Raw genomic sequence first — 15705 nt, 5'->3', positions numbered from 1 at the left:
CAAAACTGCCACAGCAGCAGTGGTATTGAAGTCTACTTAGGCATCTGACACAATTTTAGGTTAAACCCAAACACTGAATATTCAGAGCACTTTAAACATGTTAAACGATATAGATAGGTAACAGCACAGCCCAAATGCCGAAGTATCTCTCTATTTTCTACACAATTTTAAAAGCACTTCATGAAGTTGCATGAATTCCGACTGACATCACGTTAATTTATTTCAAAAGATGCTTATTGCAGAGTACTTTCAGATAAATTTACAAGAAACACCACTATTCTCCGGGCTGTGGAAAAGGACCAGCACATGGAAGCTGAGCTCTCGGTCCCAGTGATGTCAATAGGAATTTTGCCACTGACGCAAAAATTTCTTTTATCCACTCGGTTTTCTACTAGAGAAAAGGTGTAAAGGCCAGCTCAGATTTACAAAATAGCTATTTGAAAAATATTTCCATGAGGCACACGTGCAATATGAAGATGAGCTATCACGGATATCAAAACTACAGCCTTTAGTACTATTCCATAGGAAAGTCACAGATACGTTGCAGCAAAAGCAAATCGGAACAGAGAGGAGAGCACCGCTGTTAAACGAGTTCCTTCTTAAGGCCGTGTAACTGTGTTCTGGGAAGAAAGACATCAGTACTTTCTTTTTGGTATTACTTTCCCAAGTAAATGTATGGTATCATGCTTTCATCCAAGTTAATAAAATACATTTCAAATTAAGGTTTCTGTACACGTGACTCGCGACATAACTACAGACATACTCCAACAGCCACGATTTAGAGATGTGTAACAGACAGATCCATAAAAAGGTTTTAACATTCCCGTAGTTAAGAGGTTTAGTGATGAGAATTATGACTTCTTGGTATGAGCAGATTCAGTAATAATTATTAGTCTCATCTGGAGAAGCGGAAGATTTAGAATCATAGAATGGTTAGAGTTGGAAGGGACCTCAAAGACCATCCAGTTCCAACCCCCCTGCCACGGGCAGTGACACCCTCCACTACACCAGGTTGCCCAAAGCCTCATCCAACCTGGCCTTGAACACTTCCAGGGATGGGGCATCTAGAACTTCTCTGGGCAACCTGTTCCAGTGCCTCGCCACCCTCTGAGTGAAAAATTTCTTCCTTATAGCTAATCTCAATCTGCCCTCTTTCAGCTTAAAGCCATTGCCCCTTGTCCTGTCACTACATGCCCTTGTAAAAAGTCCCTCTCCAGCTTTCCTGTAGGCCCTTTAAGTACTGGAAGGCTGCAATAAGATCACCCCGGAGCCTTCTCTTCTCCAGGCTGAACAGCCCCAACTCTCTCAGCCTGTCTCCATAGCAGAGGTGCTCCAGCCCTCGGATCATCTTGGTGGCCCTGGGTTTTCTTACGAAAAGCAGTGGCAGAATACTTGACTGCTGAAGTGCATCTCACCAAGGTTCACGTTTTTATGTTAAAGCCATAACCTGATAAAAACTCTGAAGAGCAGAGCTAAATGTAACGCTTTTCAGTTTTAAATTTTGAATCAGAGGTACGAACATGAAGTTTTGGCTATGTGCAAGTGAAACTGTGTGAAAAGTTAAAAGGCTTCAGCTTTATTCTATTTATTATTAACTGAACCACTTTGGTTGTCTGGAAGGTTAGGTCTGCCTGTGGCAAACCAACAGCGTGAGCTCCGGTGTACCTGCACCTGACTTCCCACCCTCAGCTGGCTGGAGGCATGGGTCAGCTCCTGGACAGATCCCACCTTTGCAGGTAACTGTGTACGTGCTCCCCTGCAGGTAAAAACAGTGCTGCATCAACGTGGCTCGGAGTTTCAAAAACCAGAACTAGCCTTTGCCTGGCTGTGTTGTGCCGGCGCTTGGCCGCAGGCACTGGAGTAGATACGCTCCTCACAAAGAAGGGATTGAAGAAATACGTTCCCGGGAAGATGCCGAGCAACTTATTTCTTCAGCTGAACTTAGCAAAGCAGTACACCTTGTAGAATCAAACATTAATTTGTTTAAGAAATTGAGGGCAATATTAGCTATGTTAATTTATTTTTCATTTCTGGTCACAAAATATTAGACAAAATATAAATCAATTTAAACCACTACATGCGAATTAAAAGCCTGAACACTCTTGAGGGTTGAGAATCCTTCTGGTAACTGTTTCACCTGAAATATGCATTTCAAATATTTAGAAACATGTAAGACTGCTTTTTTTTTTTTTTAATGTGAAATAATAAGCTTCTACAAAAATAGGCAATAGCAGCATGCATTTTAATTTTCAGAACATTTCGGGGGACAGATACGGACCGTGAGTTTGCTGCTCATTCTTTCACGTTTCACAAGCTGTCGAAGATGAAACGCAGCCACAGAAAGCTTCACAGTTAAGGCTCGGGGTCGTGTGATACCTATAAGCGAATCTAAACATGGATAACTGCCTTCCCTTTTCTTGGCAACAAACCCCACGCTACACCGCAGTGAGCTGGCTGAGAAATCAACCAACAACAGATGCCAAGTCTTCTGCTGGTGCTGTTTCTGCGCCACGCTGCGCCCCTTGGAGCAGCAGCCTCACCACGGGACTCACCTCTAGTGTCCCACGCAGCCACCACGAGGAGCAAGAAACAGACTGCATCAGAGTTCCTGAAGTTTTTCATTCAAAAAACCTTCTCCTCAAGTGAACAGATATTACTCAAATTCGGAGCATGCCACCTCTTCCAATCAGACCTACCGTCTCCTCTCCCAGAGGGTTACTCACCTACTTAACTCATCGTCTGGAAACAATTCACCGCCTTTCACTGTTAAAACCATCCCATTTTGTTTGTGGCCTTTCCCAGCAAACAAAGATTTTCCGTTGCCAAACAGTTTAGACAGATAGTCTTAAAAGTTTTACAAATATTGTTCCAAATTCATAACGTACTTAAACCGAACTTTACACATTCACCTTAAGCTTGCACAGTATAGAAAAAGATTATAAACCCCCAATAAAACCATGCAAAAAAACCCCAGAAGACCATGAAGCTAACGTATCTAAATACAATTAAACCAAATAAAACACCAAAATAATATATTAAGTCTGATTTTGTTCAAGGTCTTGAATAACAAAGTAAGAATAATTTTCTTGTGTTAGTTTTTTTGGGATGGTTTTGTTTGGTATTTTTGCCCTTTTTTTTATTTCTTTTTTTTTGTTAGTTTGGTTGTTTTTACATATCAAATTTGCGATGAAGCAAAGTAAGTCTTAATTCCCCACATTCCCCAAATCCTCGTTCTTCAGTTACCAAAGGAAGTCTGTGCTCTTAACGGGCATTTAGTGTGTATATTCATACTTAGACTAAATTCTACATTTCCTTCCATGTAGAAGACTAACTCAAATTCCCAAATTTACCACATTAACACAAAAGTGAGTTGATAAAATATGAAAACACTTCAAAAATATTCCCATCAGTGTTTTTAACACAGATTATTTCTGGTCCGTTTTCAGTTCTGTGAGATATGTCAAAATAAATCTTTGAGACTTCTCATTGTTCTTACTACACCCAAAAATATATTCATTTACCAGTTCTCTCGCTTTAAAGGCATGAATGGAAATCTACATCATTCTGACAGCACATGAGATAAAAAATTGCACCAAACCCAGGTTTAAAAAGCCATCCTACTGCTAGGTATTACGCAGTTACGTAAACTGTAAAAATGCACAACTTTTGGAAGTATCACAATCAATCTGTCTTTAGATGTTAAATCATGAATATGCTGCACAACTGAGCGTTTGACAGATAACCAAAAAGTGCCTCACACAATCACTTCGTATCTTCACCTCCAAGCTTCTATGTCATAATTGTACACCAATCGCTTCAGTCCTGGACATCAAAGTAGTCAATTACTGGCTCTTCTTTTAATGGTTTGGATAAACCACTGTTTCCACCACTCCTGAAATTATAAGAGTATGAGATGTTACTCACCCCCATGACAAACAAGACACAAAGTAAACTGAAATCACAAACTCCTGTAATGTCTCAGTAAACGTAAACGCCATCCGCTTCCAAATTAGGTTTTCATGGAAGTACCTTAATGCTCCAGAAAGCCTTTGTTAACTGGTTTTTGGAAAAAACATATACTTTATGTCGCATACATCAACGGGTGGCTGAATTGATACAATTTTTTGGGGGGGGTTTACCAGAAAATACCATTTGCTGGTAATGTTGGTCACAAAAATGACACTGTACTGAAGACCAGATGTTCAACATGCCTTTTGAAAGGCGAGAGCAATAGAAGTACTGTTGAAGTGAGCTGATGATCCAATCTGCTCACTTTTAAAACCAGGAGTAACAAAAAATACATGGTAATACCAAATCCAAACACTGTAAAGATTCTTCCCATGAGACAGGATGAGATCTTCCAGAAGATTTTGTAGAATTAAGCACTTCTAAGGAAATTCCACTTCTAGTAATCAAAAATAAACGGCTAAAGTCCTTTTTTTATTTTATTTTGCCACATAACCCCCTTTCATCAGAGTCACTGAAGACAGGAATCCCACAGAAGTAAGTGGAACCAAGGAGTAACAACTTTTCTAAAATTCAGATGGAGCTACACCGTCAGCAGTCATTTTAGACGTGTGCTTTGCTCTAGATGCTTAGCTCAAACAATTTAAATTTTCTCTGAGCAGCCTACTTCGTAGTCCAGCAGCACCCAACTGCTCTGCAATATTAACTGAACAATTAAGCTGTCCCTTTCTGCCAACGGTGCTTCTCAGAACACGATTTAAAATGCTAATTTGGCAATAACTTGGAGGAAAAAAAGTTCTGAAAGGTAAACCTGAACGAAGAACAAGCCATCCATCCAAAAAGTTGGTAACTCTGAGATGACTACAGGTACCCACGCTGGCAGGTCACACAAAGTAAAGACTGTTCTATCAGACTGTTCACCAAGGAGCCTTATCTATCCCAAAAAAATCTCCTGTAATTCTCCTGTAAAAATCTCCTGTCACCTCTTCCCAACTACCTGATCTTCATGAAAAAATTAAAAAAACAGTCCACAATATTTGTTATATCGCTACTCCTGTACCACACAGTCAAGCTTACATTTTCTTAGCACTTGATTTCCGGTTTACTTCTACGAAAATAAAAATCTTAGTGCAGGCTGCAAGCGCCAAAGCTGTGTGTGGGGTGGAAAAACAGAGAAGCAGAGAGTATAACGCTGAAGTTCATGAATGCTCTCCTCAGGTAACTCAGCACAAAATTGAAGAATACTGTTTAAAAACCAAATTCCTTACTTATCTGTTTGTTTGTAATGAGGAATAGGAGGTGGAGGCCTGCTCTGCATTTCTTTATCCAGCACAGAAGTTAAGGTATTGCTTGGACAAATGGATTTCCCTCTAGAGAAGGAAAAGAAAGGTTATTTCATTCGGTAGGAAATTATATTCACTACGAAGTCAGGGCAAGAGAGTCACATTCGGAGCAGTTCTGGCATGAGAGTTTACACTTACCTACTTCAATCACCTACTGAAACAATCAGTTTTCCAACCAAGGAGACCAATCGTGTGCAAAGTCCACTTTTGTTACCCTGAACAAGATACCGAGTGTTCTGAATGTCTCCTGACCGCTGTGGATGAAAGCTGGAGAAGGCCCTTACTGGATGTGAGTGCTGGTGCCCAGACTCCTTCCTTCCCTTCTGCGTCCTTCCTACTACAAACTGCACAACGTGATCCACTGCTGAAATACTGAAATTGTAGTGCCTGTGTTCTGGGGCAACATATCTCTGTTCTTGCACAGAGCAGACACAAGATCAGGAGTGACACCTTCATCGCGTAACTCGGTGTCACGTGAACACAGTTCCCTGCATCTTCGCAACCTTTTATCCAATGTTTTGGAAATCCGTTCTTAAACTCCGGCAGTGAGTGCCGTTAAACCTGTTCAGCACTCAAAGCAACCCTGCTGAGGAAGAGGAAGAAGTCCGGTTGTAGGAAGCTTTCCTAGCACCAAGGAGGCTTTCTCACTCCTCTGACCAATCTGTACGGCGATGTGACACAATGGGTGAACGTGTGAAGAGGAAGAACGGTCTCTTTGTCCAGTATCAATGTGAATTATCTGAGCCTATAAGAGAAATCTGTGGGGAATGCTGAGGACGGGATGAAACAAATTGAATCAAATCATTTGGGCTTTCTGCTGACTACTAGCCCCTGGACTTGAAGAAGCTGTTGTGAAATACTCAAAAATATCATCCTGGAACTTGAGCTATCACTTTTCTGATGCTTCAAAGTTTTTAGTATCTTGAAGAAGTGTCAAAGAAGAAGACAATTAAAAGCAGCTTTGGATGAATCCACTGAAATCCACAGAACACGGTAGTCTGTTCCCTGAACAGCACAAGGCATGGAGTGAGCGTGCCACCTCTCCTAAAGCCACAGAGGAAGGTCTCCCATTCCCAAGTTGCAGGATATACCTTTGTTTTTAAAGCACAGTCATCTGTCCTGCTCCTTTCTCCAATACTTTATCCTCTTCACTAATTTCTCATCCCCTTCCTTCTATTTCATTTCTTAGATAAGCTTTTCCTAATATGATCTGTTTCCTCACCTTCCTTTACTAGTATCAAAGAGACTATCCTCAATTGTTTTACAGAAACAGAAAAGGGTATCAAGGTGGTGTTCCATCCCTCTTGGAGGAAATCAAGACTGTAGCTAAGTTACCAACCCATGAAAAAGCTCAGGAGCAGCTCACGGCACTTTAGTAGTATGGAAGGTGACACTTTTTTTTTTTTATAACTACAGTCAATATCTACAGTTAAAAGCTACTGTTTGTCCAAGAACCACCATCTGACAGTGCTCAACTAAATACGATCCTCAGTGAGCAGCAGAACCAAGGAAGCCTTGATGCCTGATTTGGGAAGCCTTCCCATGGCACGTCTCCAGTGAAACCACCTTGCTTTTCCCCCAGCTATACTCCCTTTGTTTCCTTCTCGGATACGAACTGCCTTCTGGGGGTCTTCTCCAAATGTTCCCAGTTATACTTAGAAAGCTCTTCAATCTGCAGTTAATTCCAGCTCCCTCTTTGTCCGTTAATAAAGAGGGAGTATAGTCTGTGGCAGGTTCCGACAGATGGAGAACAAAGAAGTTCCAATACCAGTTTTTTTTCAAAGAAGGTGCAAATTTAGATACAACTTCTCAACTAACTCAGCAATTGATTTTCATAACATTTTGTGACATTTATTATCTTTGTTACCAAATTTAGCTGATGGTAAAAAGACAAAAAGTTACTGCTAAGATAGATGGAAAACAGCCTTGCAAAAATCTTTTCTTAGCTTTTTTTTTCCTAATTGGGTTTTCTGCTCTGAAGATTTACTTGACTAGTGGAAATAGAAGCCTGTGAAATTATCATTTTATAAAAACTGCTTTAAAAAAAATTTCCACTGGAAGTCACTGTAAGTTGCAAACTGCATTTTAAATAATCTCATGCGAGTAAGCGAGAAAAACATCCGATTATTTCAGCTAGAGTTAACAGATGTGAAAACCAGAATGAATTACGTACTTCACGGCGGTGATAACAACGTTACGCTTTGGTTCGTTGTCGTAGCTCACACTTTCAATGCCATAAACCTGAGCTAATTCGTGGATGATTCTGCGGTGGTCTCTGTTCATCGGTGGGTAACAATGGCTCTTCTTTGTATGCTTGCCCTGAATTCAAGAGAAAAGGTTTAAAAAATAGAAAAAAAAACATAAAAAAGGTAAAGTTTTCCTTCGAGGGGCTAGGGGGATGAAGAAAGAAAAAAGCAAGTGCTTCTACCTCTAAAATTTTGCTGCTATGATGAAATTAGCAACACAAATTGCTAATATCTCAGTATTGACAGAAAACTCATCTTAAAGCATCCATTTATTTCCCCAAAATTAAATTATATGTTCTCCACTGTTTCCATCACCTCGAAGTATACACACGCATATACATGTACCTTTGAAGTGTGAAATACAAATCCTGAATGTATCCGTTCTACTTACATCCCAAAGGAGCGGCATAACAAGATTTTTTCTGAATTTTCATTTTTCAGAATGATGTGCCAATTTTGAATCAGATCTAATATTACTTTTCAGACTGGCTTTGCAGTGCAGATCCTGCAGATGGCTACAAAAGTGTCGGTTTATTTATCGCTTCGCTCTACCAAAAAAACTGCAAAAATCTGCAAAATCTGCAATGTAATGGCATCAACAGACTTTTTATCAAATAAAACCAAAATCGTAGCAGGAATTTCAGTTAACAAAGGCTGACAATACTCGATTCGACACCGAGTGCTGTATAAATAGTAAAAGAACAACAAAAAGCAGGGCCTTACGAGCCCGGTCCTAATGGGTTGGGTCCCTTCGTAACAGCACCTGCAGATGAGGGTGACTTCAGGGACACAGGACACTGCTTCAGCGTTTGCCTTGGTTGTCACCAGCAAAGTCTTCTAGCTCTTTGGTCTACAGACAGGGTTCGAGTGGAAGACAAACTACCCATAGCAGAGTAAGTTTGAGTCAGAGAAATCCCAACCAAATTTTTTTTTCTAGAGAAATCCCAACCTATATGAGTTCCTGGGACTGCAGGCAGTGCATCTGAGGGTGCTGAGAGACCAGAACGATGGGCTGTGAAGTACTGGACAGGCTGCCCAGGGAGGTGGTGGAGTCTCCATCCCTGGAGGTATTTAAAAACCGTGTGGATTAGGTGTGGAGGAACATGGTTCACCCTGACAATGCAGGGTGAATGGTTGGACTCAATGATCCTGAGGGTCTCTTCCAACTAAATGATTCTATGATGTCCCCCTCTGTCTCTGAAAGATTGTAGAGAATGGGGTAGAAACCCAATGACTAGAGAAAGGTAATTGTTGCAACTATGTTAAAAAACCAAAACAACAACCAAAAAAAATCCAAACCAACCCAAGAACTATGGGCTGATCAGCTGCACTTCAAAGCCTGGGGAAAAAAATCATAGAGCAAGTCCTTTTAGAAGCCATTTTTAGGTGCATGAAGGAGAAGGTCCCTGGGAATAGTCAATGTGGAATTACAAAGGGTCAGTCACCTAAACTAAAGAAGATCCCACGTAATAGAGCAGGATATGCATCAGAGGTACGTTGTAGCTACCCTGTAAACAGAGGGTTAACATCTGTCTCCTGTTGAGGTCACGTTGGATGCCACCATGCTCCTCTGGCCTTTCAGCCACTCCTCAGTTTTGTGTGATCAGCCAACGTGCCGAAGCTACACTGTGCCCCATCGTCCAGGTCACTGACTAAGATGTTAAACAGGACTGGACCCAGTACGGACCCTGAGGGCACACCACTAGTTACTGCTGGGTTTGCCTACTGAAGACTTCACGAAAGAAGAATGATTTTTTACTGTATTTGCATTACGATACATGGATACCAAGTTTCAAGGCTTGTGTCACCGGCCTTTGGTACTCGAAAAGAAATCTCTTCTCCTTTGAAACGAAATTTAACTTCTGGGGACTTCTTGCACCTTATGGAATAGCAATTGCCAACAGCCTGAGGGGCACGATGGTGCAGAACGGGTCCTCGAGATACTAAATTCTCATGTGGGCCTTACTGGTTCATCTTGATCATGACAAAAGCTTAAGTAACCACTGGGAAATTCTCCCTTTAGGCCAGTCAGGGAAAAGACTGTCACATTTGGTTTGTTTTCATTTTTTCATTCTCTTCTGCAATGTCAGTGCTCTTTAACAGACATCATTTGTCTGCTTGGCAGATCGGATCATTATTTAACAAATCGTTGGTTACTGCTGAGAACTAGAGCACTGGAGATGCTCTTGAGCTCTCTGGTTCTCCTTCTCTGTCGTGTTTGACATCACTAATTCATTCAAGACCTCTGGTTGTCCTTTTTTTACTATATTTTGCGCATCTCAGTTTGACGCTAGTATAGGTATATACACTGGGACACGCAGTTATGTATACAGACACGTGTGCATACGTGCATATAATAAAGGCAGCACATAACGGTATTTGTAAAACAGGATAACCACAGGAAGCACAACGTTGAGTAAATTATTTTTAGGTGATAACAACTGTCTACGCGTCTATTACCCAGTGTCTGAGGTTGGAGAGGCCCGAACATCACTAGACACAGATAGAATCATAGAACGGTTTGGGTTGGAAGGGACCTCAAAGATCATCCAGTTCCAACCCCCCTGCCATGGGCAGGGACACCCTCCACTACACCAGGTTGCCCAAAGCCTCATCCAACCTGATGGATGGCCCCTTATAGGCTTTCATTTCAACATGGAAAACAATGGGCAAGAACATCACTCAGGTGGACAAGCACAAGGATTGTTTAAGAAACATCATACATAAAAAAGAAGGAATAAAGTTAAGTAACTGTCCTCAGGGGGTAGAGGGAAGGAAATTAGTGCTTCCTACAGAAGGCTAACTCTTTCTTGAGCTAAGGGCAACTGAAGACAGTATGGTTTACATTGTCCTTCGAATCACAAATACCGGGTCAGGCATGGTGCAGCAGCAAGCCAGGAGTATGCCAACGTGATGGGCGTGAAAGTGGAATTCCACTTTCACTGAAAAACCTATGATTGTGTTTGTGGTATCAATCTCTCTAGGTGTACTCTACTGGAGTCTGCCAAACTGTGGCTGAAATCTTGTCTCCTTACAGAGGGAGGAAGACTACCTCACACACTGGCAAATGCAGGAAGGCATCCGCAAACTTGTGAGCAAGTTCCACTACAGGGATCAGAAGAACCTAGGCTTTCCTCCTCAAAGTCTCAACTTTTAAACACCATCTTTGATGGTTAATATTAATAGAGATCCAAAAAATTAATGATAATCCATTGACGTGTTGAAGCCTAGCGCTAGTTGAATCTTTAAACAAAGCTTGGCTGTCACCAAAGTGATCCTGAACTACTACATCTCCTACAAATTTGGTTCTATTTATAATTAAAATGTGCACTCTATTGGAGCCCAAACAGATCTAGTGTCAACTCATCACTAATAAATAATTAATAAAGTTTAGTAACGTCAAACTCCCCCCAAACTAAACAAAACTGTTTCTCTTAAGTCACACAGGATATCGGAATACTGACCTTATTCACGGCTTCCACGAGCATTCGCATTTCCTTCTCAATGTCACTGACAAATTTTAAATCCTTCCTGCAAGAACAGCATTCTCGGTAAACAAGGCAAGAGAGCGTACAGAGATACAGCACCTTCATCTTTCGTAACAGTCTTTTCAACAACACCAAAATCAAAGGACTCAACTGACTGAAGCAGAAGCGAGAGCACATTTTGATTCATATATTACATTTTTAAAACGTTACTATGTTATCACTATTACATCATTAATTATTTTCCCTTCAACCCTTGGAACCCAGCATAAAAGTCTACGATACAACTCTACTGTGCTGAAGCAGTCTGCTGGGAGGGACCCACACTGGAGAAGTTTGGGGAGAACTGTCTCCCATGGGAAGGGACCCCACGCTGGAGCAGGGAAGAGCATCAGGAGCCCGCCAGGGGGAGGACTATATTCTACATACATGTAAGAGGACAGTCCTTACAAAATGCTACTTTTAAGTGCAAACACTAATGAAATAGTACCTCTGCAATGAAAACCCTCAGCTCTTATCTTGCAGTAGGCCAGTCAGTTGGAAGTAAAGCAAGAGGCGATTTACTCTTAAAACCTGTGTGGCCATTAATGTAAAATTCTCACTTGTGTCAACACATCAGCAAACAAAATAAAGGATTTTCAAGTAGAAAATATCCTCACAAAAATATGAAATTTCTGTAGCACTAGGATAGCGAAGCAAGGGCAAAACAGATTCAGCTGTTCTTAAAACTCTGAGCTGGTACAAAACGTCATGCCTACAAACACACACACAAGAGTAAAAACTCCACAGGTAGCACTTATCATTAAGCATCTTTTTAAAAACGTCTCTGATCCCTCCTTGTCCTTCCAGATTGCGTAGTATTTATTAGTGTGAGGCTTTTGATATTACCTTGACTTTCTATTGCTTGATTTTCAGATGCTTCAGCCTAGCAGCCCTCTTTTTAGTCAGCACTAGCATAGGCTTAGCTCTGCATCAATCAAGTGTTTTATTAATTCTATTTCTTTATTTTTAAAATAAAGGCAGTAAGGCAAAAAAAAAAAAGAGACTGGTGGACAGAAATAATGTCCGCTTTTGTCTTTGTCTTGAAAAGTTTACAAGGAGCACCAAGATGGGGGTTGGTTGTCTATAACAGCAATGGAGACATGAGAAGTGCAGCTACTCATTTGTAGTGAGAACAGTGGAAAATTACGTTCTTGTTCTAAATTCAGTTCTGTTCCAGAACAAAGCAACCCATCAGGCACTTTTTACTTTCTAGGTTCTCGTTTTGGAGGTCTTGAGAAGTGCACATCACCTCCTTTGCCTCGATTATCACCTACTGCTAAGGCTGGAGAGAAGAGTAACTCCACACGGGCATTTTTACAAGACTAAATAGAACTGTTCTGCATTTCCCGTCGTGCTCTCAACACTGTTTACCTGTGACACCTGTCGCAATTAGAACAACATACCTAGCATCTTCTTTCAAAAGGTCACTGTACTTTGGTCCAGAAGAACGGATGTTAAAAGGATCAGAGTTGTCATCTATTTCAAGAGCCTCTGCAAGACGCCTAAATTTGAGGGTAGGTGGAAAAAAAACAAAACATGAACAAAACCTCGACTGAATGAAAATAAACACACAGATCCCCCCAGCCTCCCAAGCACGCTGTTGTTGAAGAGTAAAAACATGGGGTACTGTACAGATGAACATTTTGTAAAAGATACAGTCTGTACATTTGAAACTACTCGTTTAGGCCTTTTTACTATTCTAGTAAGGTCTCAGATCACTGCATATACATCCCTGTAACACAGGAGTCTTCACATTTATCAGTTCTCTAAGTCATGTAGGAAAGGACTGTTTTCCCACAGAGCATTAACTTCCTGAACCTGGACTTCTGAAAAAAACCAAGCAAGTTCATAGCCCACCTGTTCCTCTGAAGAGCTAAGCATTCTTCATCACATTGCAACCTGAGTTATGAAAGAAAAAATAAGAGTTAGAATCACTGCCGCTACTCATACTTTTCAAACTGGAGCTTTGTTGGTGTTAACGTCATTATCACAGCCTATAAGAATTAAGAAAAGTGTGTGAGAATAGTTTATTGTGTTAGATCCGATAATACAGCTCAAACCCATGAAACAGCAAAGATCTTTGAGCTCACCAGCCCTCCTCCAGGTCTTGAACAGAAGCAGCAATTACCAAAGCTATAGAGAAGCTGAGAAAAACAGCTTTTGAATTAGATTTTATTGTATTGGTAAATTAGATAATTTGAGAAAAAAAATCACAGTTGACATCAGCATTGAGAGGATGCTAGGAAGGATGGGAAACCAGCAAAGGAAGAAGACGTGACATCACTTACTCCTATGCATCAGAAAATGCTATCAGCCAGGGAAAACAGGAAAATTGGCTGTGTGTACGGAAGATGACGATGCATCATAAAAATCAGTATTTCAGCAGAGCACATTAACTTATAGTGTCAGCAGAGTTAGGAATTTCACTTTTCTGTCTCATTTTGAAAGGTATTTTATAATTTTATTTGAAGAGATAAAAATGTCAGAGAAGGATCAAGAGTTCTCCAGAATTTCACAGTGAGTTACGAACTTCTGCCCCTTAGACTGCACAAGTGAACTGATTCTGCTGATGACAGTTCCTTGATTTCAAACCATTAACTTCTACAGGGGAAACTGGTTCATTCAGTGGCATGTATTTTGTTTGGACACACAGAGCTACAGGATCCAGAACTTCCAGTGGTTTTCTAGAAGGAGGCAGAAGAACGCTAACATACTTGCGCTCTAAGATCAAGTGGGTACTGGTCAAAGTCATTTGCTTGAAGAATCATTTTCTCCCCCTCTAAAAGAGGAATGTAGCCAATTTAGAGAAGCTGCTCTAGGACTGACCAAATTTGACACAATGTCAACCCAAACTCTAATAAGGAAACCAAGTATAAAATGTCTACTGAGAGGACCAGAGAGAAACAAAGGAAATCTCTGCACAGTTTGCATAAAATATTCTGCTACTGTAAATGAATGAAGCAGATTTTTAAGTTACTTCAAAAATACCGGAGTTTGACAAAAAATAGAAATTTAAAAGTAAGTACTTTATGTGCCAGCATCTCCTTTTTCCCCCCACTCCAGTATTTGGTAGATGAAAAGAGTGGGGAAGGGAAAACACTTCCTCTGACTGTCCTTTTTTCTTCAAGGACGTTCGAGGCTACCTGCCTTGGTATGTTCAGATATCATATTAGGAAAGATTTGTACAAAAAAAGTCATCTCTGGTAACTTCAACTATTCTAGGAAAGGGCAATATAAACCTGCCCGCCGAGAAAGACGTGTGACAATGACCACAGTGCAGTTCATATTACACGCTGCAAAGGCTGGGACACCAGCAGAGGCACTGGTGTCTCACTTGCTCTCCTGGCAAGCTGCTAGCACAGACTTGCAGCCTCAGTAGCCAAGCAAGTCATCCTCTCTTCTTCTACCACCCCACACCCCTATCCTCCTGCCCCGAGTTCTAGCACTGCCCAGTGGTCGTTTCTTTAAACAGTGACTCTCTTTTTGGAGAAGCTGAAGTTGGCTTCATATTGTTGAGTATATTTGTATCTGGTTGGCACTGTGAGACAAGTAGGAACAAAGCAGTTGAGGCTCAATCCGGATAAGGCAGAAGTTACTCTACAGTAGCTCTAGAGACAAAAAGTAATGCTTATATTGTACATTTTTGAGCATTCAATTAATGGAAACAAACAGGGTAGGCTAAAAAAAGACTCAATTACTATTTCCCAATTGTCTCTCTCTTAGACAGTGCTTCCACAGTACTAACACCACGCTCTTTAAAGCTGCGTGCAGGAATCGGTGCAGCTCTCCCTCTTTCACCTTGTTTTTCCCCCACTTTCTTCTGAAGTATGACACTGGCCCAACTAGAACAAAGCTGGAGACTGGGATGAGCAGGTGCTCCAACATGTCGTTTTTGGTGTTAGTTCACCCTGCCCATTCACTCAGGGTTAAAATGATTTCAATGTCCAAAACTATCCAAAAGGACTTGGCAATATTGTGCTCCAATTTTGTAGACATTACACAAGCAGAACAGAATGACTAGCAGAAGTTCTTGAAGTATCCTAGTATTAGCTGTTGATGCAGGAAGTCATGAAGCAACTGTATGGGAAATTTCACTATTTTGGCTTTACACAATAAAAAGGAATATTATATTTTAACACACATAACAGACTGACTCTGAAATAATCAAATTCACAGTGAAGAGAGGAAAGAGAGTAACAGAAAATAAACTAAAAACAGAAATTAGGGACTTCATGGGCAAAGACTTCAGGAAGCCAGGTTTCTGACAGAAGGATATCAGAGAAACTTGACAATTCCTTAAAGAAATGATACTAAAAGTAAAAAGACAAGCTATTCCAATCCTAAGGAGTATCAGGAGGAACAGAAAATCAAACTTCAGCCACAAGTGTTTTTGTGACTTAAAAGCAGATTGGCAGTGCCAGTCGGTGTGAGAATACAGAAGCACCAATCAAACTGAGATACAAACGTAAAAAATCTAAAAGGGCTAACAGAAAAATATTATAAATAGTAAGATGACAACTAGGAGAAAATATGCCCTATTGTTACAGTAGAGTCATCAGGCTATTTAAAGTCCTCCTATTTTAGCTGGGATTTTGTTGGCAATGTTACGTATTTTCCACAGGG

At 40.8% G+C, this 15705-nt stretch overlaps 1 protein-coding gene across 1 annotated transcript in view; it reads right to left on the bottom strand.

Annotated features, from left to right (window-relative positions):
- Positions 1-3214: 3214 nt before the first annotated feature.
- NFX1 (nuclear transcription factor, X-box binding 1) overlaps positions 3215-15705 on the bottom strand; it is a 53417-nt gene continuing 40926 nt past the window's right edge. Inside the window, 6 exon segments of the mRNA XM_086614362.1 lie at positions 3215-3892; positions 5235-5336; positions 7483-7628; positions 11020-11086; positions 12486-12584; positions 12940-12981. Coding sequence (XP_086470488.1) covers positions 3817-3892; positions 5235-5336; positions 7483-7628; positions 11020-11086; positions 12486-12584; positions 12940-12981 — 532 coding nt within the window. The 3' untranslated portion in view covers positions 3215-3816.

Source organism: Tauraco erythrolophus, chromosome 7 (genome assembly GCF_009769465.1).
Source record: "Tauraco erythrolophus isolate bTauEry1 chromosome 7, bTauEry1.pri, whole genome shotgun sequence".
Lineage (NCBI taxonomy): Eukaryota > Metazoa > Chordata > Aves > Musophagiformes > Musophagidae > Tauraco > Tauraco erythrolophus.
The sequence above is the reverse complement of the archived record's forward strand: the minus strand, read 5'-3'. Positions and strand labels throughout refer to the sequence as shown.